The sequence below is a fragment of the Elaeis guineensis genome, chromosome 15, assembly GCF_000442705.2.
Source record: "Elaeis guineensis isolate ETL-2024a chromosome 15, EG11, whole genome shotgun sequence".
NCBI classification, from domain to species: Eukaryota; Viridiplantae; Streptophyta; class Magnoliopsida; order Arecales; family Arecaceae; genus Elaeis; species Elaeis guineensis.
This window is the reverse complement of record NC_026007.2, coordinates 59095717-59121343: the sequence shown is the minus strand read 5'-3', so window position 1 is coordinate 59121343 and position 25627 is coordinate 59095717. Positions and strand designations below refer to the sequence as shown.

The 25627-nt window shown below is 36.8% G+C and overlaps 1 protein-coding gene and 1 pseudogene across 9 annotated transcripts; one reads left to right on the top strand and one right to left on the bottom strand.

Moving 5' to 3' along the window:
- The first annotated feature begins 3047 nt into the window (after positions 1-3047).
- LOC105058273 (expansin-A9-like) lies at positions 3048-3751 on the top strand (annotated as a pseudogene).
- A 2117-nt stretch (positions 3752-5868) lies between these two features.
- Positions 5869-25616, bottom strand: LOC105058272 (putative disease resistance protein RGA4). Of its 9 annotated transcripts, none has more exons than XR_012137238.1 (4): positions 21558-25616; positions 7603-7839; positions 6280-6345; positions 5869-6143 (listed from the first exon to the last, which is right to left on the bottom strand). XR_012137238.1 is itself a non-coding variant. In XM_010941157.3 (2 exons), the coding sequence occupies exon 1, from the start codon at positions 25488-25490 to the stop codon at positions 21585-21587; it is 3906 nt and encodes a 1301-aa protein (XP_010939459.1). In that variant the 5' UTR covers positions 25491-25616; the 3' UTR covers positions 5869-6345; positions 21558-21584. The 9 variants fall into 9 exon arrangements, 2 of the variants coding, with proteins under 2 accessions (XP_010939459.1, XP_073105701.1); XR_012137239.1 differs by having other exon boundaries at positions 5869-6135; XR_012137237.1 differs by having other exon boundaries at positions 5869-6345.
- Between the last annotated feature and the right edge of the window lie 11 nt (positions 25617-25627).

Genomic DNA, 25627 nt, shown 5'->3' with positions numbered 1-25627 from the left:
AAATAAATATTAAATAAGAATAGATAATTATAAAACTTATTCATTTTTACTGTGATGAAAATTTTATCTTCTTCAATGGTTGGCTTAGGGGCCGGCTGGTTCGAATCTCTTATACATATAGAATCAATCAAACTCATACTGTCAGGCACATGAGATGAAGGATTGACAGAAGGTTCTTTCATGGACAAACATGCCCCTCAGCAGGCGAAGGTGTGTCAAATAATCTAGGAAAAGATCATTGTCGGGGTCTCCCACTATCCCCATCATGTTCATCTTGAAACTGTTATCAGGATGTGTCTCTTCCTCTACCACCTCTTCGATCAAGTCTAGATGCACCACCACGTGTCATTATTTCTGTTCATATATAAAGGTTAGATGCATATATTATATATCATGAATCTAACTTAAGATCACATCTATTATTTATAATAATATAATACAAATCTATAACATAGGCACAGATGAAATGGTCAAAACAAATATTTAATAAATTATGATTAAAATTATCCACAATATATATAATTGCAAACATTCTAATATGATAATATATTCATGGCAACTAAATTTAAATGTGAAAAGTAACATTGTACAAATCAATCATTATCGCTATCAAGTAATTCAAACTCATTTTCCTCCTCATCAGAGTCATCACCATCATCAAATTCTTTTTCTTCTTCATCCTTTGCATTTTTTTCATCCTCTTTCGCTTCTATCATCGCTTCTTCTAGTCTTTATCGCAACTTATATATCTTATCATCATTAAGCATTTCATATTGAGAGAAATCAACCAGAAAATTGGGTGCATCAAATTCTTCATTAATCTGAACTATAGATGGGTTTGTGATATCATCCTCTTGATACACATCAATATTCGGAGATACATTGTCATCATCTGTATCTGCTGAGGGGATATTAAAAGAATTTCTAACTTTAGTTTGACATACAACCCACCAATCACATGTCTCCCTACTATGGCATGGATAAGTAGTGTAATATACTTATTGTACTTGTTGTGCCAATATAAAAGACTTATTGGTATTCAATCATGATCTATGATGCACATCCGCGAGACCATGATCACGATACACTCTTATGCCTCTCTCAATATCATACCAATCGCATCTAAATACCACAACCTTATTTCCAGCACCATAATAAGTTAACTCCAAGATTTTAGTTAACATGCCACAATAATCACGTTCAAAGTCATTGTAACAACTTTCTTTTACACACATGCCATTGTTTATTGATACCATATTCAAATGTGTGGAATTTAAAACCATTGACAAAATATCCTTTAAAAGTTGTAACTCCTGGATTTGGGCCTTGTGCTATATCTATAATATGCCTATCAATTTCATGCCTCTCACTCTTCACCTATTTTCAAGAAATAATTATTAGGTTCATCTAACTTAATGATCAATAATAAAAAAAATATATTACATAGAGTACATTGTCGACTAACCAAAATTTTCAACCATCTTACAAACTCCCGCTCTCGTAGTCTTTCAACTTCTGCATCAGTAATATGAGATGAAAATGCCCTAACATGCAACTCATATTAGTCATATATAATTAATCCAAATAATTTAATGTTTGATATACATTATAAATAAAAAAATTGAAATACTTACTCTATAAATAGTCCAAGTTCTTCATAGTTAAGCAACACATAAATATGTGCAGCATCATACTCCTCATCAGTCATTAACCTATAAGATGCAGTTATTTTCATCGATCGTATAGGATATAAAAAGATAGAAAGACGTCATGAAATCCCGACATCTCCCCCATCATCATTTCGTGGGACTCGAGTCTGTATTCGATCAGATTTGGGTTTTGGGGCTATTAACAGTGCTATGGGCAACAGAGCCATGAAGGAGCTCAGGCAGCGGTCGAGAGGAGTTCGACGAGTGCCAAGCATGAGCAGCCGATAGAGCAGACGCAGGTAGAGCATCGAGGTAAAGCAGAGCGTCAGTCAGAGCAGCTGTAGAGAGGCATGTTGTAGTGGTTTGCTCCACAGTAAGTATCCAGGGGTGTCGAGGATCTTGGTACCGGCAGGTCTGTGAGAAGATTTCCTTGAAAAAATTTTGAGAGAGCTTTTATGAAAGTAGTTCTAGTTGAGAGAGGTTTGTGTACGGAGAATTGAGAGTATGTGGATCTCCTCTTGTATTTATTTTCTCTTTCATAGTGAGGCTTACATCTCTTGTGGAAATAGCACTTGGGCTATTACACATACTTGATTGTGTGTTTTTGTTTTATTTCTTCTTTCTTCCTACTGCAATGAGTGGTACTGGATCCTGTCCAATAGGTGGCATCAGATCTAGGCAGTGTCAGAGTGGTGTTGGACCACAACAAAGTTAAAGACTTTCCACTTGCTTTGGTAGAAGATTAAAAGCCCAATGAAAGAAAAAAGAACTTTTTTCGTGCACATAGAAGACAAAGAACAGCATTTGGAGTGAAAATGAATGGACCAGATATATTCCATTTGGATATGAATTTATTTAGATATGGATAGAAATTTGAGCATCCAATTAATATTCGTATCCGTATCTTGTCAAATAAATAAAAAAGACATAGATAAACAACCACCCAATGCTTATATGAATATCTGATTTTACTTGTAGCCATATTTAATTTTATATGGCATTCACTAACTCTTAAGAAAAATATATAATCATACTCTTAAGAAAAATATATAATCATATAAGTAATTTTTTTGATTCCATGGTTATAAAATTTAATTATCCGACTTATATTTATATTTATATTCATGCTTCCGGTATTTGATTTATGTTCGCATTTATTAAAAATAAGTATGGATATAAATTTTTATATCCAACTAATATCTTCATCCATATATTTATATTCATCAAACAAAAGATATATGCATATGGATATATTGATATCCGATTCGTATTCGCTCCAGTTGCACCCCTAATCAACATTACTTGTTATCAGATTTCACTTCATCATTGAATATTTTTGTTACTCTATTCTTCTTATGATTGATCTATAGAAATTGATACTTCTAAGTTCTCTGCCCTATGATCTCTTCCAATTTATTTCTATCTCAATTGAAAAAGTTGCAACTTCCTCTTATTACCATCATCCATCGCCGACCAACAGGAGGAGTATGTGGCTATAGGGATACCTCTTTAAGCGAGGCTACGGCCTCGAGATGGCGGCATTGAGCACATCCCTCTTCAACAATGGCTTCACTTGTGGTGCATGCTTCGAACTCCAATGCGTCAATGATCCCCACTAGTGTGCATCGCGACCATCACCGTTACCGCCACCAACTTCTGCCCCCAAAATTGTTTCGACCCGAGCAATAATGGCGGTTGGTGCAATCCTCATCGCAAGCACTTTGATCTCTTGATGCTGATGTTCACAAATATTACCAAGGACTATCACGCCCGGGATCGTCCCAATGCAGTTCCGAAGGGTCCCATGCATCAAGAAAGGTGGCATAAGGTTTGAGATCAACGGCAACCCAAATTGTATCTTGGTGTTGGTCTGTAACGTGGGAGGGGTCGGGGACGTGAAAGCCATGCAGGTGAAGGGGCCAAGTACCGGGAGGATAACCATGACTAAAAACTAGGGCCAAAACTGGCAGACCGGACTGAACTTGGTGGGGCAAAGTTTATCATTTCGAGTGGTAACAAGTGATGGAAAAATGGTGCAGTCCGATAATGTGGCTCCAGCTAACTAGCAATTTGGACAGGTATTTGAAGGGAAGCAATTCTAGATAAGTCACAAGCAAAAATTGGTGTACATTGGATAATATCCTATTCTTTTGGATTTGGAATAAGAAAACGATTGCTATCGCATTCTGACTAAACATTATGGGATTGGAGTTGAAAGTGTCCCTACCCATCCATTTCCCTCAAAAAGTTTCATGTTGGGGACAAAAAGATTAGATTAATTAAAGAATACTTTGAGTCTGTCATAGCCCATGTAAGGCTCAGCGCAGTTGCATTGTTTAATTTTTTACCATAATAATGGGACAATAATCTCTGTTAATGTATATATCTTGTATATTAGTCTAGATTTATTTATGTAAACTAGGTAAGATTTTTTCATTGATTTTCTGTATTAATTAACTACAGAAATTCTGTATTTTCTAATTTCGGTTGATTGATTTTCTGAATCAATTAGCTACAGAAAATCCTGTATTTCCTAATTTCGGTTTGAGGCCCTGTCTATAAATTGGAGCCTCTCATTGTATGTTTGATGATTACAATAATACATATACAAATTCTCTCATTTTCACAATCTCCATGCGCTAATGTTATCCATTCTTGAAGTTAAAAATTCTACCTCTTTTCATTAAAGTAAAAATGGAACTAAAAAAAAAAACATCAAGAACTCATGAAACAATTACAAGTCCCCCTGTTGATAAATTTGTCATTGTAATGCTGTTTTTGGTCGGAAGAGGGAGGAAGCAAAAAGCTTCCCCCAGATTTATTGCAAGAAGAGGATTTACAAGATTGCAAAGATTACAATCGTTGGATAGTTTCAGATGTTACAGACTCAAGGAAACTTCAGAGGGTCTGAAAAACAAAATAGAAGCAGCTAAAATCCCTATTTTGGCACAAAAGAATGGAGCCGTTGAGCAATTTTTTGGTGGTAAAAAGAGTGAAGGGCTTTGTACAAAGTGGAGTTGATGGAAGCTTTCTTCTATAGAAAAATACAAGAACTGTGCTCCAACCATATTTGCCAGCACAAAGCTTTACCAATTGATCCCATCCCTTTCTCAATTCCTTTTTTCTTTTGTTGATCTACATGTTGTCTACAGATCTTTGATGTCCTTCGGCCAATCACTAATCTTAAGATCTAATTTCAAAGAAAACCACAGGCTCTTAGCAAAAATATATTTGATCACTAAATGTGAAATAATCTCACGATTGGCGCCACCAAAGGATAACTTGCATTAAAGTGGCAGTCTGTTTTTGCCAATATTTCTTTGGTGTTCAATCTATATTGTTGTAACGTTGTTATTTGATAGGAAAGCTACGCACACCAGCATCCGGAAGATATGCAGCGTTAGAGTAGGATTGCTTTCTCTAAATAAGAGAGAGCACAATGGAATGAACATTTTACTTCAGAAATACTAGTCGTGGCTCTTGATGTTTTACAAGAAAGATTTACAGAAAGAATTTCTTTTCCTTTCCCAAATAGAACAATTAGAATTTTATTGTTTGCTCTCGTTTCCATCAAAGCAGGAAATTATAACTAATTAATAACAAGAATTACATCTAATGGGCATTGAAGATGAAAGCTTTTAGAAAGGTGAAGTATGAGGACTGGAGAAGAGGATGTAGGGTAATTACTTAAGTTATATTCAGCAACTTCAGCATCCATGATGCAAATCACCTGCCCTTCTTGGATCCCATCTCCAAAATAAAAACTATACATGCATCAGCTGGGCAATGTAGGTCAATTCATGAATGATAAATCAAGAAGAGAAGTCCTAACATTCATCTTACCAATTCAATGGCAAAAATTTTTCACTATATGCAACAAAAGTATGCATTATGCTTCGCACTTGTACTGTTGGGACTTTGATCCACTAGTTGGCATCTCCCTCTCCAGCGGTTGACCTACTTAAATTGATGTGTAATGTGGTGCTCCAACCCTTATTCTGGGGGATCACACTATATTCATGCGAACAGGTCAACAAATATGTGACCCATGAATAGACATATGCAAAGGTGCAGTGCAAAATCAACACAAACAGGGGATTATGAATTATCAGAGATAAAAAAGCACCAATAGGACTACAGTCACCAATGGAAACAGAGCTTGTGGAGGTTGTGTCACTACAGAAGCTTGTTTTGGCATGAGTCAATAAAGATTGAATGATTATTTGTGCCAAATGCCAAATAGCAGCACTAGATAGTTCCAATTATTGCTTCAGAACAAACCACAATTTACGCCACAACATGGATGCAAACTCTCTCTCTCTCTTTTCTCTCTCGCTGAAAGAGGAGCATAGTCCAATTACTCTCCCATCATAAATTTACAAACCATTGCTTCCTCCTGAATTACACAATTATCTCTTCTTTAAGACTCCAAAATTAAAAGTTGCTGGTCTGTTGTATCATACATCTCATAAATAACCTGCAAAATCTACGAACCTAATTTCGCACTAGTTTAGAAAATGATAAATTCACTCTAAAATTTCATTTATAATTTAGATACCAAAAAAAGCTGCACTAGAGTGAGACATCTTTAAACATTAGGTAAAAGAATATCTGAGCTTGAGGTTTTAACCTGCACAGCCTCAATATGTAGGGCATGGCATTCATAAAAGAGAGCCCAATGTCCTCTGAAAGCAACCTGTGAGACAGAGTTTATTGATTAGTTTACTGCAGAAAAGACAGTGATGTTGCAAAGTTAGAGCATGGTACACTGGTCATACTTTAGGGCAAGGGACTCATCAAAAGCCTTATCAAAGTGAGATATAATTTGATAAATCAATTAAGAACAAGATGCTGAGAATTTGCATTAGCTGAAAGAGTAAGATCAAACACCATGGAATACCTCATAGTTTGCTTCTCAAACTGAGGTTCAAACTGGCACTGGAAACATCCAAGCAACACAAATTATTACCAAAAGCAGAAAACCTAATGCGGTGTCAAACTTTTCTTTAACCGGAAAAAGTGTTGTGAACAAAATGAGTTGGCTTGTCAATTTGAACATATGAATTGAACCAATCCTGTTTTGCAATATCACATTTTGAGTTTTAATTCTTAATTCTTCTAATTGATCATAACCTAATGATCTATGAAGATTACTAAAACCGATGTGGGCCACTTTAGCCACATGGGATAGGGTTTGCGAGCAAGATCCACTACATCAAAATTAATTCATATATCAAAATTTCATGAGGCCATAACTTTCCTATACAATTTTTAATTGAGATGCTGCTTTTTTTGAAACTAGATAACTATTCAAGATTTATAATGCTGCATCTACACCCAAAGAGTTTGATGCATGCGGTGGTTAGAGTCATACTTAATATTTGGATCTCAAAATGGGCTAGCCAAAATAAATGTTTCCTTTTCGGAGAAAGACTTCTAAAATGCATCATTCATGATCAAGGAAAAACTGGATGAACCAGAGAAGTTTAAAACTAGCTCTAGGAGGATTTTAGCTTTTCATGATTATTTCCATTTGACATTGCTATTTTGGAAAAGTTGTTACTTCTTCTAGCTAGCTGAGGAGCCTCACTTGGATTTGGTAAGAATGAACCTCACTAGTACAAACAGAGCAAATTACAACATATTTTTATTATTTAATTAGTAAAATAAAAGGTGAACTAAAGCCTACTTTTGCAATTCTGTTATTTTTTCATTATTATTTCGAAAGGCTTGAGTTGAGTAGATTGAAAAACAAACTTTTTATTCTTCCAGATTGGATCAATTAGATCATAATTTACTAATTTTAATCCATATTGGAAACAAATAATTGCAACAAATGAATAAAATAGATAGAAATTTAAAAAAGCTATAAGAGGGATGGATTCATAACTAACTTGAGTAATATGAAATTGAAAAAGGAAGAGCATGAAAAGGTAAACAAAATTTGCCGTACCAAAAGAGAAGAGGATTCAACAAAAGCTTTTTAATTCATCAGATGCCATGATATCTACTTGCTTGATTCGGGCAATCTAGGACACCGCTCTTTAAATGATAGACAATGGTGAGGGATAATTAAATCTTTCTAGAGAGTTGGGCAGGTCTAGCAGTGACGGGAGTTTTACTGGACGACATCGCTCGAATGTTTGAAGGGAGGAAAGACTTTGCTGGGTTGCTCGAAGGAACTCAAAAGCTGCATTAGATAAGCATATAAGCGGCAAAAAAGGAAACAAAATCTTATAATTGAAATTGTAGGCAAAGTTGAATGGCAATCTTGAAAGGAGTCCTCTCACCACTCGCCAACCATAAGAATTTAATATTACAAATACTTTAATATATTAAACATATATTAATTATTTTAATAGATATAGTACAAATATATAAATTTATTGCTACAGTATACATAATAATCATAATGATTCTTATTATAATCTATGTATAATAACCATAATTATGTCAAATTTTCTATTACACAATAATTATTTGTTATAATAATTATACATATATAAATTATATATTTATGAATGTAATTATTGTGACTATCACATCTTGAACCCAATATCTGAGTTGGGCACGCAATGGCCGTACACTCCCTAGAGAAAATTCTAAAGAATATACAAGTCCTGTAAAATTTGTTACAATTTCAACATTTCATGAACATTATTGATCTCAATTCACAACAACAAATCTTGTATGTTAATAAATATCCAACTTTGTATAATTTATGAGACTCCATCATCCAACTGATATTGTTGATATTCTATTTAATCAATCCATTCAAATCATAATCTCAATCTTAGCTAAGTACTGGCATCCTATCACTCTAAAAAAAAAAAGATGTGAGCTTTATAGCTCAGTAAGAATTTTCATACACTAATATTAATATACTAATAATAATGAGAAACTAACAATGGTTGTTACTTATATAAATCACATGCCAAAAGATATCAAAATTCATAAAACATGCATAGAAAATATATCTTTTATGCAATGAGTTACATCATATAATTATCTCAAATCAACATACATCAGATTCGATTATATTAAAATGCAAGGCTCTAGACTAGCCTGTACTAAGGCAACAAATGTCACGCCCCAAATTCGGGACATAACACGGTCATGCTATCAAGGGATGGACCCCACGATAACACGAAGCCAAAATTCATCTTCTTAAATATAATAACAAGTGTATCACAAATAAATGTAATAATAAAGTTCAATTCAAATATTTAATTAAACCAAAACTGGTTCAGAGCATCTAAATCTAAAGATGAAATAATCCAAATCTTAAAATTCATAATGATTACAATCCATAAACATAAACTGAATTCTTAGAGCAAAATTTTCAAGCTTGCTTTACTGATCCCCAAGCCTGGATTCCCTTTCCTTCGGTCCTAGTCTTATTTCTCTGTTCATGAAAAAGAAAATAAAAGAATATGAGCTACACCAGCTCAGTAAGTAGACTTCCGCTTCCTTACCGGATCAAGCATAAGTTTTCTATGATAATGCATCATTTAGCAAATAACAATTATTGTAAAAATAAACATTTCATAGAGCATATAATAAAACAAGTTATAAACTCATCATGCATGCATAAATCAAGTATATTTCACAATTATGAATCGTAAATCATTTTCATCATGTATTCATATCATGTTTCAAAATACTACTCACAGACATTCGTGCTAAGGTCACTATTATACCCGCGACAGGGCCATGTTTCTTAATCGACAGAGTTCTTAATTCATGTGCCAACTTTATACCCGCTGGTCGGGCCATATTTCGTGTGGATGCTAGCTCCGGATGTCGACCTTTCTGAAGGGATTCATTCATAGCTATCTGAGAGCCTTTGAAATCATTTTATCTTTTTCTTAAAACATACATATACATAAATGGAAAAACAATGAAATTCATGCTTCATAATCATGCTATTTTTATAAGATATATTCATGAAATCAATACTCATAATAAAACATACTTTTTCATATCACATATGCCGATCCTTATTTTATAAAAAATTATAATTTTATCAATAGTAATTCTTTACATAAAAGCATGATCATTTAAAAATAAATAAGGAGCATAAAATTCACTTACCTCGATCGTCCTGGACCTTTTAATCTTCCTTAAAAGAATCGGACAGTCCTATTTAAAATATTAAATCATCAATAAATTTTATTTCATATATTTAATAAAATTACATAAAATAAAGAAATGACCGATTTGATGATCAGTCTAATAAATCTCTCCCTTCGGCTCTAAACCGATTTAAGGTCATAGGTCCCTAGGAGTGGAGAAGATAACCTAATAGGGGATTCATAGGACTTCTTGGAGAGAGATTTTTTTTTAGAGAGAAAAAGTAGAGAGAGAACGAATCCAATTCTAGAGAGAGAAAGATTTTAGAGAGGGATGAGAGAAACTTTCTTTTATGTGTATTTTTATTATTATTATTATTATATATTTTTCTTTTCTTTTTTTTTCTTCTTTTCTTTTTTTTCTTTATTATTATTATTATTATTATATGATTATATATATATTTTTTCTTTTCTTTTTTCTTCTTTTCTTTTTTTTTTCCTTTTCCTTTTCCTTTTTCTTTTTCTTTTCCTTTTCTTTTTTCTTCTCCTTTTCTTTTCTTTTTCTTTTTCCCTGTGGCCTTCTTTGGCCGGAACAGGGGACCTAGAGGTCCCCGTTCCTTATATCGGTCGTTCACGGCCACACCTTGCCCGGCGGTGGCCGGCGGCAAGGGACAACCTCCCCCGAATTCGGGAGGCCATAGCCGGCGGTCGGTGGTGACCGTCGGTGCCGAAAAATCAGAGAAAAGAACCGACGAGAACAGGGGGTTTTCTTTTCCAACAAAATCCGGCGACACCCGTCGTCGGCCATCGTGCCCACAGGCACGGAAAAGAAGGGGGAGAAGAGAGGAAGAGGAAGGAGGCCTTACCACAGCCTCCGATGACCCCCACCGGCATGAAATTACGGCGAGCACAGGTCGAGGAGTAGCGGCTTCAATCGGGAAAATCGGAGAAAAGCTCCGGCGATCGTCGGTGGCTGATAGATCTACTCTTAGAGGAGAGGAGGGGGGGTTCTTATAGAGCTCGTCCTAGGGTCTTTTAATGGCCCTAGGACTCCGATTTTTGATCGGAATCGGAGAAGAGGAAGACTCCGATTGGGAGTCTTCCTCCCTGTTTCTATTTTTTTTTTTTTGTTTACTGGCTTAGTGGGCCGGGTTATCACATTCTACCCTCCTTAAAAAAAATTTCGTCCTCGAAATTTAACATACCTTCATTTTCAAATAAGTGTGGATATCTCGTCTTCATATCGTCTTCAAACTCCCAAGTGGCCTCTCTCTCTTCATGATTACTCCAATGAATCTTTACATACGGAATGATACGCCATCTTAGAACTTGCTCTTTTCGATCAATAATTCGAAGAAAAAATTCTTCATAGGTTAGATCTTCATGAACTTGCAATGGCTCATACTTTATCACACTATTTGGATCAGGTACAAACTTTCTCAGTAGTGAAACATGAAAGACATTGTGCACTTTGGATAAATCTGATGGTAAGGCTAGTTCGTAAGCAACATCTCTTACTCGATTTAAAATTTTAAAAGGTCCAATATATCGTGGACTCAACTTGCCATGTCTTCCGAACCTCATGACACCCTTAGTAGGTGATACTTTTAGAAAAACATGATCATCGATCTGAAATTCTAATTCTCTTCTTTTTCTATCTGCCCAACTCTTCTGTCTATCCTGTGCTGCCTTGAGTCTTCTTTTGATTAGATAAATTTTGTCTCTAGCATCTTGAACTAACTCAGGACCTAATAATTTTTTTTACCTACTTCATCCCAATACAGAGGGGATCTACACTTTCTTCCATATAGGGCTTCATAGGGTGCCATCTGGATACTAGAATGAAAACTGTTGTTATATGCAAATTCAATCAATGTCATATGATTATCCCAATATCCTCCAAAGTCAAAAGCACAAGCTCTTAACATATCCTCAAGAGTTTGAATTGTCCTTTCAGATTGGCCATCAGTCTGGGGATGGAATGCAGTACTAAGCCTCAATTCTGTTCCCAAAGCATCTTGAAAACTTTTTCAAAATCTAGATACAAATCGTGGATCTCGATCAGATACAATACTTATTGGAACACCGTGCAGACGTACAATTCCATCAATATACATCTGGGCTAACTTATCAAGTGGAGTGCCAACTCAAAAAGGTAGAAAGTGAGCTGATTTAGTAAGTCGATCAACAATCACCCACACTGCATCATTTTTTCTTGTTGTCCTTGGAAGTCCAGTAACGAAATCCATCGTGATATGCTCCCATTTTCATTCTGGTATCTCTAATGGTCTTAGCAGACCAGCAGGTCTTTGATGTTCAGCTTTCACTTGTTGGCATACCAAGCATTGAGATACAAACCGAGCTATCTCCTGCTTCATTCCCTTCCACCAGAAGAGTTGTTTTAAATCTCTATACATTTTTGTACTACCGGGATAAAAGGAGAAACGGGATTTATGGGCTTCTTCCAAATTTTTTTTTTTGAGTTCAGGATCTCCTGGTATACATAATCTGTTCCCAAAATAAAGAGTTCCATCTGTATGTAGCCTAAACTCGGTTCGTAGCCCTTTCTCCATGTCCTTCTTAAACTGACATAACTGAATATCACTTTGTTGGGCCGTTTTTATCTGTTTGATCAATGCTGGTTGTACCATTAAATTTGCTAACACATTCTTAATATCAGTACAAGTCACTTCAATTTATAAATCTTCAAGATCCCTTAGAATTTGTTGCTGAAAGGATAGCAGAGTCATCACATTCGCTGAAGACTTTCTATTAAGTGCATCTGCCACCACATTGGCTTTTCCAGGGTGATATTTAATATTTAGATCATAATCTTTTAATAGTTCAAGCCACCTTCTTTGCCTCATGTTCAGCTCTTTTTGAGTAAATAAGTATTTCAAGCTTTTATGATCAGTAAAGATTTCACATGATTCTCCATATAAATAGTGTCGCTAAATCTTTAAAGCAAAAATAATAGCTGCTAACTCCAAATCATGGATCAGATAATTCTGCTCATAGGCTTTTAGTTGTCGAGAAGCATAAGCTATGACTTTATCGTTCTGCATCAACACACAACCTAATCCCTTCTTGGAAGCATCACTATAAATGACAAATCCTCCCTTATTAGATGGTAAAGTAAGAACTGGGGCAGATATCAATCGTTGCTTCAGATCTTGAAAACTCTGCTCACATTCACTTCTCCATTCAAATTTTATTCATTTCTGAGTTAAGCGAGTCAGAGGAATTGCAATTTGAGAAAATCCCTCGATGAATCTTCTATAATAACTAGCCAAGCCTAAGAAGCTTCTAACTTCCGTCACAGTGGTCAGACGAGGCCAATTCACCACGGCTTCTATCTTCTTTGGATCGACTGAGATTCCTTCTTTAGATATTACATGGTCGAGGAAGACAACACTATCCAACCAGAATTCACACTTGCTAAGCTTGGCGAAGAGCTTCTCTTTTCTCAAGGTCTGAAACACGATCCTCAAATGTCTCTCATGTTCCTCAATATTTTTAAAATACACTAGGATATCATCAATAAAAACAACAACGAATTGATCCAGATATGGCTTGAAAATCCTGTTCATCATATCCATAAAAGCAGCTGGTGCATTGGTTAGTCCAAAAGGCATTACTAAAAATTCATAATGGCCATACCTGGTTCTAAATGCAGTCTTAGGTACATCTTCATCTCTAATTCTTAGTTGATGATAGCTTGATCGTAAGTCAATTTTGGAGAAAACTTGAGCACCCTGAAGTTGATCAAATAAGTCATCTATTCGAGGAAGAGGATATTTATTCTTTATGGTTACCTTGTTCAACTCTCGATAGTCAATGCATAAACGCATGCTCCCATCTTTCTTTTTCACAAATAACACAGGAGCTCCCCAAGGTGATGTACTTGGTCGGATAAACTTTTTATTCAAAAGTTCTTGCAGTTGATCCTTTAATTCTTGTAACTCTACGGGAGCCATCTGATAAGGAGGTTTCGAAATAGGTTCGGTTCCTGGGGTGATATCAATTTTAAATTCAACCTCACGCTCTGGGGGCAGTCTGGATAGTTCATCTGAAAAAATATCAGAAAATTTTTTGACAATTGGGATATCATCCAACTTTATCTTTTCCTTCTCGATGTCTATTACATGGGCCAAAAATGCTTTGCATCCTTTTCTTAAAGCTTTTCTTGCATTCATGATTGAGATAATACCCAAAGATTGTTTAGATTCCGTATTATGAACTTCGCCTTGAAAGAAGAATTGCGGTTCATCCGAAATTTGAAATACTACTCTTTTTCCAAAACAATCGATATGTGCATGGTATGAAGATAACCAGTTCATCCCAAGAATAACGTCAAAATCATACATATTTAGTTGAATCAAATCTGCTGCTAATTCTTTTTCTTCTATTTGGATTATGCAATTCTTAAAAATAATGTTAGTAACAACAATATTTTTAAAAGGTGTGCTAACATATAATGGTTCATTTAGTTTTTCAGGCACACAATTCAAAGAAGTAGCAAATTTGAGAGATATAAAAGAGTGTGAAGAGCCAGAATCGAATAACACATGAGCATAAATAGAATTGACTGGGATAATACCTGTCACCACTTGATCATTTGCATTGGCCTCCTGCTGGTTTAAAGTAAACACTCGTGCGTTTCCTTTTTATTTTTGATCGACTGGTTTGTTAGGTCCAGAGTCATCTCTTTTCTTATTTGGACAATCATGAGCCATATGTTCTTTCTCACCACATAAAAAGCATGCTCCAATCTTCTTGAGACAAGGTCCATTGTGATTTTTTTCACAGTAAGAGCAGGATGCAGATTCTTTCTTCTTATCAGAGTTATTATTTTTGAAATTTTTCTGCTGATCCTTTAGATTTCCTGCTGATCTCGGTCTCTTCTTATCTCCTCTTTCTAGATCTGCTCTTTTCAATTCAGACTCCACTTTCAAAACTCGCTCCAGTACGTCCTTGTAGTTATTGAAAATATGAGAAGACAGACGGGATCGAATTCCACATCTTAGACCTTGTTCGAATTTGTTAGCTTTACTCCTTTCGAATTCCATAAGCTGGGGGCAGAAACGGCCTAGCTCATTAAATTTGTTAGCATATACTAACACCGTCATATCATCCTTTTGCTTTAAGGCTAGAAACTCATTTTCTTTTACCAATCTCATTGTCCCCAAAAAGTACTGATCATAAAATATCTCTTTGAATTCTTCCTAAGTGAGCTAATCATCATTGTTCCCATAGGCAGCTTTTTATTGCAGTCCACCAAAACTCGGCATTCCCTTTTAACATAGGAACGGCTAATCGGACCTTCACATTCTCAGGATATTGCAGGGCATCAAACATCTTTTCCATCTCTCGAATCCATGTCTCTGCAGCCATAGGATCAGATCCACCCTCAAATAGAGGTGGGTTGAGCCTTCTGAATCTCTCGTAGTATGATTTCATAGATAATGTCAGTCGAGGAACAGTCTGTGCCTGCTGCTGGATAAGCTAAGCCACCACTTGACATACGCTAGCAATGTCCGCCTGTGTGGCCGGTGCGTCAGGAGCCCGCTCAACTGGTTGATTGTCGGCTCCCCACGACGTCAATCTTGCTCCTCTTGTCCTAGCAGCCATATTTGCCAAGGTCTCGCCCTCCCTATCGCTCATCGCTTCCTATTCAAATGCTAACATTATTACGTTATTTTATAACAGAGTTGCAGTACGGTTAATAATTTAAGTCAGAGTCTAACTATGCGTAACCTAACTACCCTCTGTTAGGTTTTAAGTTCTACCCTTGATTAAACCTATTACTCTGATACCATAATATGTCACGCCCCAAATCCAGAACATAACACGGCCATGCTACCAAGGGATGGACCCACGATAACAAGAAGCCAAAATTCATCTTCTTAAATATAATAACAGGTGTATTACAAATAAATGTAATAATAAAGTTCAATTCAAATATTTAATTAAACCAAAATTGGTTCAGAGCATCTAAATCCAAAGATGAAATAATCCAAGTCTTAAAATTCATAATGATTACAATTTTCAAGCTTGCTTTGCTGATCCCCAAGTCTGAATTCCCTTTCCTTCGGTCCTAGCCTTATTTCTCTGTTCATGAAAAAGAAAACAAAAGAATATGAGCTACACCAGCTCAGTAAGTAGACTTCCGCTTCCTTACCGGATCAAGCATAAGTTTTCTATGATAATGAATCATTTAGCAAATAACAATTATTGTAAAAATAAATATTTCATAGAACATATAATAAAACAAGTTATAAGCTCATCATGCATGCATAAATCAAGTATATTTCACAATTATGAATCGTAAATCATTTTCATCATATATTCATGTCATGTTTCAAAACACTGCTCACAGACATTCGTGCTAAGGTCACTATTATACCCGTGACAGGGCCATGTTTCTTAATCGACAGAGTTCTTAATTCATGTGCCAACTTTATACCTGCTGGCCGGGCCATGTTTCGTGTGGATGCTAGCTCCGGATGTTGACCTTCCCGAAGGGATTCATTCATAGCTATCTGAGAGTCTTTGAAATTATTTTATCTTTTTCTTAAAACATACATATACATAAATGAAAAAATAATGAAATTCATGCTTCATAATCATGCTATTTTTATAATATATATTCATGAAATCAATGCTCATAATAAAACATGCTTTTTCATATCACATATGCCGATCCTTATTTTATGAAAAATTATGATTTTATCAATAGCAATTCTTTACATAAAAGCATGATTATTTAAAAATAAATAAGGAGCATAAAATCTACTTACCTCGATCGTCCTAGACCTTTTAATCTTTCTTAAAAGAATCGGATAGTCATATTTAAAATATTAAATCATCAATAAATTTTATTTCATATATTTAATAAAATTACATAATATAAAGAAATGACCGATTTGATGATCAGTCCAATAAATCTCTCCCTTCGGCTCTAAACCGATTTAAGGTCATAGGTCCCTATGAGTGGAGAAGATAACCTAATAGGGGATTCATAGGACTTCTTGGAGAGAGATTTTTTTTTTCGAGAGAGAAAGTAGAGAGAGAACGAATCCAATTCTAGAGAGAGAAAGATTTTAGAGAGGGATGAGAGAAACTTCCTTTTATGTGTATTTTTATTTTTATTATTATTATTATATATTTTTCTTTTCTTTTCTTTTTCTTCTTTTCTTTTCTTTATTATTATTATTATTATTATTATTATTATATGATTATATATTTTTCTTTTCTTTTCTTTTTTCTTCTTTTCTTTTTTTTTTTTCCTTTTCCTTTTCCTTTTTTTTTTCTTTTTCTTTTCTTTTATCTTCTCCTTTTCTTTTCTTTTTCTTTTTCCCTGTGGCCTTCTTTGGCCGGAACAGGGGACCTAGAGGTCCCCGTTCCTTATATCGGCCGTTCACGGCCACACCTTGCCCGGCGGTGGCCGGCGGCAAGGGACAACCTCCCCCGTATTCGGGAGGCCATAGCCGGTGGTCGGTGGTGACCGTCGGTGCCGTAAAATCAGAGAAAAGAACCGACGAGAACAGGGGGTTTTCTTTTCCAACAAAATCCGGCGACACCCGTCGCCGGCCATCATGCCCACAGGCATGGGAAAGAAGGGGGAGAAGAGAGGAAGAGGAAGGAGGCCTTACCACAGCCTCCGATGACCCCCACCGGCGTGAAATCGCGGCGAGCACAGGTCGAGGAGTTGCGGCTTCAATCGAAAAAATCGGAGACAAGCTCCGGCAATCGTCGGTGGCTGATGGATCTACTCTTAGAGGAGAGGAGGGGGGTTCTTATAGAGCTCATCCTAGGGTCTTTTAATGGCCCTAGGACTCCGATTCTTGATCGAAATTGGGGAAGAGGAAGACTCCGATCGGGAGTCTTCCTTCTTGTTTCTATTTTTTTTTTTTGTTTACTGGCTTAGTGGGCCGGGTTATTACAACAAAAGTGGCTAGTCCTATAGACTACCATAACTATCTATGATAGAGTAACAAAATGAATTGTCTTGTGAACTATTACAACCATGTTTCAAGTCTGTGATAAGGCACTAATAGTGGTGAGTCTGAGGGACCACAAATGCTCAATTCTGAACTACTATAATCATATTTTCAGTCCGGGATAGGACATCAATATAGTGGCTAGTCTAACGGACTACAATAACTATATTTTTAACATGTGGTAGGACATCAATAACAAAGCTAGCCCAAAGCACCACAATCCCATTTACAGTCACATAATTTAATTATATACTTGCTAAGTATTATAATTCAAGATTACATTCTTTTGTAAAATTTGATGCACATGATTATCAAAATCCATCCAAATCAGAATCAGTAATATGTTATACATAACTTCATATAGAATCATATATATACTTAACAAATAAGTATATAACATGAAACTATTAAAAATCACGTAAATCAAAATCACTGATATACAAAATAATTTTTAAATAAATTAGTGATTAATATGCAGAAATTCTTACCTTTATTGATGATAAACTCTGGAATAGAGTTTATCAATCCACGACTAGTATGTTCACGATATAATTCCAACATATCTTCCATCAACCATCAGCATAACAAAAATAAATTATCATTAAATTTTTATTTTTTAAACTCTAATACCTAAATTGCTTTTAATCCCAAATTTTTCTACCATATCTAATATATGACTAATTGATAATAAAGATTTAGAGATTTATCTTGATTTAGAGATTGGAGCACAAATTTTCTCGCCCAACATCTTCTCATCAAATGAATCGCATCTCTATACAAAAACTAATGCTTGTCATAAAAGAAGCTTGACATAAAAAAGATGAGACTAGTCAGAGAGCGGCATCTAGCGATCCTAATCAATGAGAATAGTGTAGTCAAATTCTACGAATCAACAAATAGATGGTTCAATTAAAGCAAAGTAATAAGTTAGGGATTATTGATGGTGAGTTCGATGTAACCAACAAAAGCTCGGATAAAAACCAACGAGTTAAATGGTTGCCTAGCTCAACCAATTGATATGGATTTATCTAGACATCTGGACCTTTACTGATCCATAGCATTTCTAGAAAGAAAAATACATAAAGAGAAAAAAAATTATAATAAAAAATTCTAAAGAGAGAAAGTAGAGAGAGAAACTCATAAAGGGAGAAAATGGAGAGAGAAGGTAGAGAGAGGAAAGAGAGATTTTTTTTTTTTGCTTTTTCTTTCCCTTTTTTTTTTTCTTTCCTTTTTTTTTTCTTTTTCTCCCCTCTATTTTTTTTTCCTCCTCATGAAAACAGGGGAAGAGGGTCTTAGGGTCCAATCAACTCTCATGGCCGAAGCTCTTGACAACTGCGACCATGATGGCTCCGTCGATGGTGGCTCAATCCTTGGCAACCACAACCAGGCCACCATCAGCGATGGCAGCCGGTCCGACGAGAGGAAGAAAAGGAAGAAACAGGGGAGGCTTGATTTCGAAAAAAATCCGGCGTCTTGCCAGCCATAAACTAAAGCAAAAAATGGTGTCCAACAAATCAAAAAAGAAGGAAAAGAAGGATTGAGGTCGTTACCTTAACTCCAACAAGGCTAAACAAGTGATTCCGGCAACATATTTCCGATGAAATCCATAGGAAAAACTCGATGAAACTCTTGAAAATCACCAGCGATTCTTTGGGATTTTGGATGTGGAATCCAAAGGAGGAGGTTTATAGATGGAATCCTAGGATTTTTTTATTGAATTTTCACTTGCCCTAAAGCTCCTTTCCCAGCCAGAATCGGAGAAGAGGAACTCCCATCGAGAGTCTTCCTTCCCCCCCGTGTCACGTGCATAGCAGGTGAGGTTTGAATTTCTCTTTTTCCTTTCTATGCTTTGAGATTCGTACGGAGGAAGTTCTGGATGATAAAAGGATCGGGTCATGAAATAACATCATATTATTTTGTAGGAATATAATTATTATAATATCTATCATATAACAATATAATAATAGTATCATTATTTGATTGTAATCATAAAAAATAAAATGTTAACTATTACACTATAATAGCAAAATGAATAGTAACATATTTTTTTACTTTTTTTTCCTTTTAATCAATAGCAAAAATTAAAAAAAATAAAAAATATTTTTTAAAAATCAAAAAATGTAATCAAATGCACCAAAAAAAGAAAAAAATACTTTTTAAAAATTAAAAATCAAAAATAAAAAAGTGTAACCAAACGCATCCTTATTGTTTTCAAGGAGGTAGTCTTATCTTTTTGTTTGTAGTAGGACTAGTATGTATTTTTTGATATTGTGCAACCAGACAACTGCAATTTCATATGCAATTGTCCATTTCAGACAATTAAACAAAAATAATTTTTGCAATACCTGCAATTTCAGATGCAGCATTTTTAATTGCAGCTTGTATTTGAATTGCCTGCAAATGGATTACAGGCTAACAAATGGCCCCTAAGTATATAAATCAACAAAACATGGGAATTATGAATTATTTGAAATCAAAAGGACTCAAGATATCACCTTCAGAAATAAAAACATAGCTTTGGAGGTTGTATTTTTACACGAGGTTGCTGCGGCTAAAGTTTGGGACATATTGCTGTTGTTTTATCTGAAACTTTGTTATGCATTCATGTAATGTATGCCTAAGAACAAGCGTCCATCTTCCATGAGATTGTTCAATTCAAAATCCAACAAACTGGTCTGAGCAATTACTTCAGAAGCAACGTCACTTTGTAATGCAGCATCGATGAAATGGCCAACTCACAGTAAAGAGACATGATTATCCAATGATTTCTTCTATATGCTTCAGAATTGAAACTTATAGATCCATAGTGTTCTGTGTATTAAAAACAACCTTTGAAATTTATCGAATTGACTTTTTGCAAGTGCAAATGAAAATGAAATTCTATGATTCTGCAATAATAGTTTCATTCAGATGTCAGGCATTCACAAAAGCTGTACTGGATTGAGAAATCTTTACGCCTCATTCATAAGAAAACAACTCCTAGTTGCAATCACATCAAGTCTCAAAGTGTATGATAGGGCATTGATTTACTAAATAAGAAAGAAACAGCTCATGAAACTATATAGATGCACGCCATAAAACCTTTTTTTTTTTTGTTTTTTTGAAGTAAAAAATAAATACTCACCATATTTCTGCTTTGTTTGACAATGCACTTTGAGAACAACTTGTGAGATTTACTTCAAGTCGGTAATATAGCAGAGTTATTTCCTGAGTTTACCGCTACTTTATGTGCTAGAAGAAAGCTTCATCTAAGTGACACGATTTGAGAAATTAAATTTTAATAAAGAGAAGGTGAGAATTAGTGGTGTTGTTTGTATATTAAGATCAATTTATGGGCAGTAACAGATCTAGGAGTTGAAAATATATGCAATGAAACATTTTGTAGCATTACTATCAAAACTGAGATTCAAAGAAACACCAGAAAATTACAAGGGCCACAAATCATCATTAGAATTAGCAAGCAGAGTTTGCAATGATATGTAACAACACCCTTTTTTCTTCTGCCAGAAACAAGTTTTAAATGAAATCAGTTAATTCTTCCATCAAACATGTGAACCAAATGAAATATCTATCATCTGGAGTAAACTAACTATGCTTTGAAATATTCCGGTATTTGAATTTTAACAATTAGTTCTTCTAATAACTCTAATATTCTTAAACTCCACTACTGCAAGCATTTTTTTCTTTTTTCTAAACTCCTGAGTGGACCTTAAGGTAACAATTTGTCAGACACAGGGAAGAAAGTGAGATGACTGGATTCGTAACTATCTCGAGTAACATCCGAGCCAGAAAAAAAATGGGGGTGCAGGAAGGGGAGAGATTATATATCTTACCAAAAGAGATGGCACAGTAACAATTTGCTAGTTATGTGCTTCATTTCGAGTGAATGTCTTTCCTAGAAAGCAGTGCTCGAGCCCCGTATTCCAACCTTGGCCAAGGAGAAGGTCCTCCAACGTTGAATCACAGTGACGGATGCGCAGAGTCTTCAGTGAATTGGGTAGTGCTGGCAGTGACTGGAGTCGAGGGAGCCCACTTAACTCTAGCACGTGGAGGGAGCAGAGTTCTTTCAAGCTCACAGGCAGGACTGCCTGCAACAACGACAGCTGTTGGAGGGAACTGCGGACTTGTAACAGCCATTCTTCAGACAAGGATGTGGGCCGGAAGCAATCTCGCAAGTCCAAATGTTGAACGGATGTAAGGCTTCTTAATGGCTCCAAGTGCAGCAACGAGGGGTCATCAATCTTGAGCATGTCGAGCGACAATGAAGAGCCATCAGCTGCCCGCTCGTCAGGATCACTGGTTAATGGTGGCGTAACTGCTGCTGCTGCTGCTTCCACGAGCTTGGGGCATCCTCTGATCTCCAAGTGTTTGAGTGAGGTGAGTGCTTGTAAACCTCCCAATGATGTTAACTCTCTACATTCACGAATGATCAATTGGTGAAGTTTCTTGAGTCCTCTGAACACCTTTGCTGAGGGGAGGGATGTGATGGTTGTGCATTCCAACAAGAACAACCCAGAGAGATATGCAAGGTGCTGCATTGCACCAAGCAGTGATGCATCCATCTCACCACAATCACGTATCATGATATTCTCGACTGACGAGGGAAGAAAGAAGTCGTCATGAGGCGCATTGTGTCTCTGCAAACGTGGGCACTCCGATATATAGAGGCTTCTTAGGGATTTGAATTTTTGGAATCCTTCCACCGGCAGATGCACTAGCTCGTTACATTTCTCGATGGACAAAATCTCAACGTCCATAAAATGGTCCGCATGTCGCAGCAACCATTCAGCTAGAGACGTTAGCTTGGGGCAAGACCGAATCATTAGGTTACCAGGCTTCGACGGTGACGGGCTCCCGCAATCATTATTTTGACATTGCCAAAGTCTTGGAAGAGTAGTCAATCCCACTACTTCAGATATTTGCAGTGCCTCCAGACGATGCGGTTGTGGGGGCAATTGCACCAATACAGAGCAATCTCTAATGGTAAGAGTCTTGAGGCAAGGAAACCATGGACCATCCCCTACACCAGACCACTTCTCCAACTGCGGTATGCCCCAAAACTCCAGATCCTCCAAGTTTTCAAAAGTAGTGAAAGAAACTTCTGTCAATGCCCTCATTCCTCTAAGAGACAGAGACTTGAGGCAAGGAAACCATCGACCATCACCAGACCACTTCTTCAACTGCGGTATATTCCAAAGATTCAGAACCTCCAACTTTGGAAGAGTAGTGAAAGAAACTTCTGTCAATGCCTTCATATCAATGAGAAACAGAGACTTGAGGAAAGGTAGCTTCTCAAAGGGTGGGAGGAGCTTCAAGTTTTTGCAGCTGCTCAAAGTGATGGATCCTAGCATGTTGAGATCTTGAGTTGCCAACCAACGCGGAGGATCAGCACCGTTGTACCCAAAAATTTCCAGATCTTCAAGACTAGAATGTGGTTGGAGCCCATCAATTACCTTCGCTGCCACCTCAGGAGTGCTATTCGAATCATAAACCCATTCCAACTGTAGTTTGCGGAGATGTTTCTTATTAAGCAAGTCGGCCACCATCGCATCTTCATAGCTTTCTACATTCTCAAGATTCCGGATGCTTAGTGTACCACGGAGCTCCCGCAAGTGCTTTAATGCACCTATGTTGCATCCATTCTCCTTCCTGACATAGAATTCATCCAGCTCCTGGAGGGCAGTAAGTTTCCCACCCTCAACTATTGTGGTAATTTCTTCCAAAGGCAGGATCAGATGTCGCAGGTTAATCAGGCTTCTCATGTCTTTACCAATGCTTCCTATAGAAGGATCGGAACTTGGAACAATCATGGTCTGTAGGTGATAGAGCTTGCACACTGATTTAGGCAATTGAGTTCCTTCAACAAGCATGTCAAGATGCAAATATCGGAGGTGCTTTAGATCACCAATTGCATTCAGGGACTCGAGCTTGGACTCGAGCTTGCGCTCTCCAAATGACTCTAATTTCAGAACCCTCAAGCTTTTGAATCCTTTGAGCACCTTATTAAGGATATCATCCCATTTATGATCACAACAACAACGAGTAGTTAGGACAAGAGAGTGTAAGTTTTCCAGCGGAGGCACCTTACTGAGCACACGTGGATCATCAACCATGATAAATAAGTGACGAAGGGTCGTTGGGATATTTCTTGGGTTTGGCTTGCTGTAGTCAACTCCCAAGCATTCACCCTCAGAGACAGAGAATACCATTTCATGCAGCAGATCATGGATGACATAGTATGTGAACTGATAAGCCTGCAGGAGATTGAAGAAAGATTTCCGTAATAGACTATCAAAGTACTCTCCACCTATATCTTCTGGCCTTCTTTTCTTATCATCCTGCTGGATTAACCCTACGGCCATCCACATCCGGACCAATTCATCCTTTCGAGACGCATGGTCTTGGGGAAATATACTACAATATCTGAAACACTGCTGTAGCTGTGGTGAAAGGTGAATATAATTTAATCTCAGTATTGGCTGGAAGTCCTCATTCTGTATTGAATTGAAAACGCCATTTTCCAAAACCTCATTCCAAAACTCAACGCTCAAGTTAGAATTTAACATTCCTCCCACAGTTCTTGCCAGCAAGGGCGATTGCCCTAAATTCTTTGCTATTTGCTCGCCAATCAGTTGAAGTTTTTCATGATCCCCAGTGTCTACACCATCAAATGCATGCTTGTTGAAAAGTGAAAGATACTCACTCCATTCTATGCCCTGCAAATTCATTGGTTCCTCGGTTCCCTCCATTACTTTACCAATCATTTCTGCAACTGAATTCATTCTAGTTGTTAACAATATCTTGCTCCCCTGCTTCCCATATTGCAAAGGAGCTACCAGATCCTTCCACTTCTTCCTATCACCGTCATTCCACACGTCATCCAAGACTAACAGAAACTTCTTGGACTTTAGCTCTTCTGCAATAATCTTTTGAAGTGTACTAACTGCTTCTGCTGGACGTTCTGTTATGGCTGCTTCCTGAATCATCTTCCTCATTATAACTGTCACATCAAAATAATTGGAAACACAAACCCACATTCTTAGATCAAAGCTCCCCTCGCCATAAACAAGTTGAGCTAGAGTAGTCTTTCCGATTCCAGGCATACCAACTATTGGGAGAAGTGTAACATTTTTCTTAACACTGGATTCATGCTCGCCGCTTCCGGATTTCTTCAACCACTCAACTATCTTCTCCTTCTCTTTTTCCCGCCCAAACACTTTGTCTTCAGTCAACAAGCAGCCAGACTCGTGAGCTCTAATCTGCTGCTGCCTCTTCTCATATTCATTTGACAGATCATGAAATTTAAGGAAATCTCCAGCAGAATCAGCAATACGAAGTAGATTTTTGACAGCTTTCTTCAACTTCTTCTTTAAACCCTTAGCATGCTTCAAGGAAAAAGTGGTAGATCTCATAATTTTCTTAGTGTAATTAGAGGCAGTGGCACGCACCTTTTCTCCTCCGCTCTGCACATCTTCTTCGAGCTTGTGGTATTCCAACTCATCCAGCACGTCATTGGCCCCGTCCACAGCATCTTTCAGCTGCCACAGCCATGCTTCCTGTGCCGGGGTGCAGTCATTGATGATCTGCAGCTTCTCGACCTTCTCCACAACTGCTCGGATCCGTACAAGGGCAGCATGTAGCTCCTCTAATTCTTCCTTCATCTTCAACCACACGGGCTGCTCCCTTATGTAGGAGAAGGCCAAGCCAATCAGCTGACTGATTGCAGCAGACGCAAACCACCCGGCGATTGCCAGCTCTGGCCCCATGGTGAAGCAACCACTATTCCCCCCTCAGAGCTCCTTTCTTTCTTTCTCTTGGATTGCAAATAGAGAAGAAGGCATGGACTTGCTCTTGGTCCATCCAATACGGATTACTTGGTCGTTTCCCCAAAGCGTGCACAAAA

What these genes read in the sequence shown, in the direction of transcription:
- LOC105058272 (XM_010941157.3), bottom strand. Translation starts at nt 25,490, where the DNA reads ATGGGGCCAGAGCTGGCAATCGCCGGGTGGTTTGCGTCTGCTGCAATC.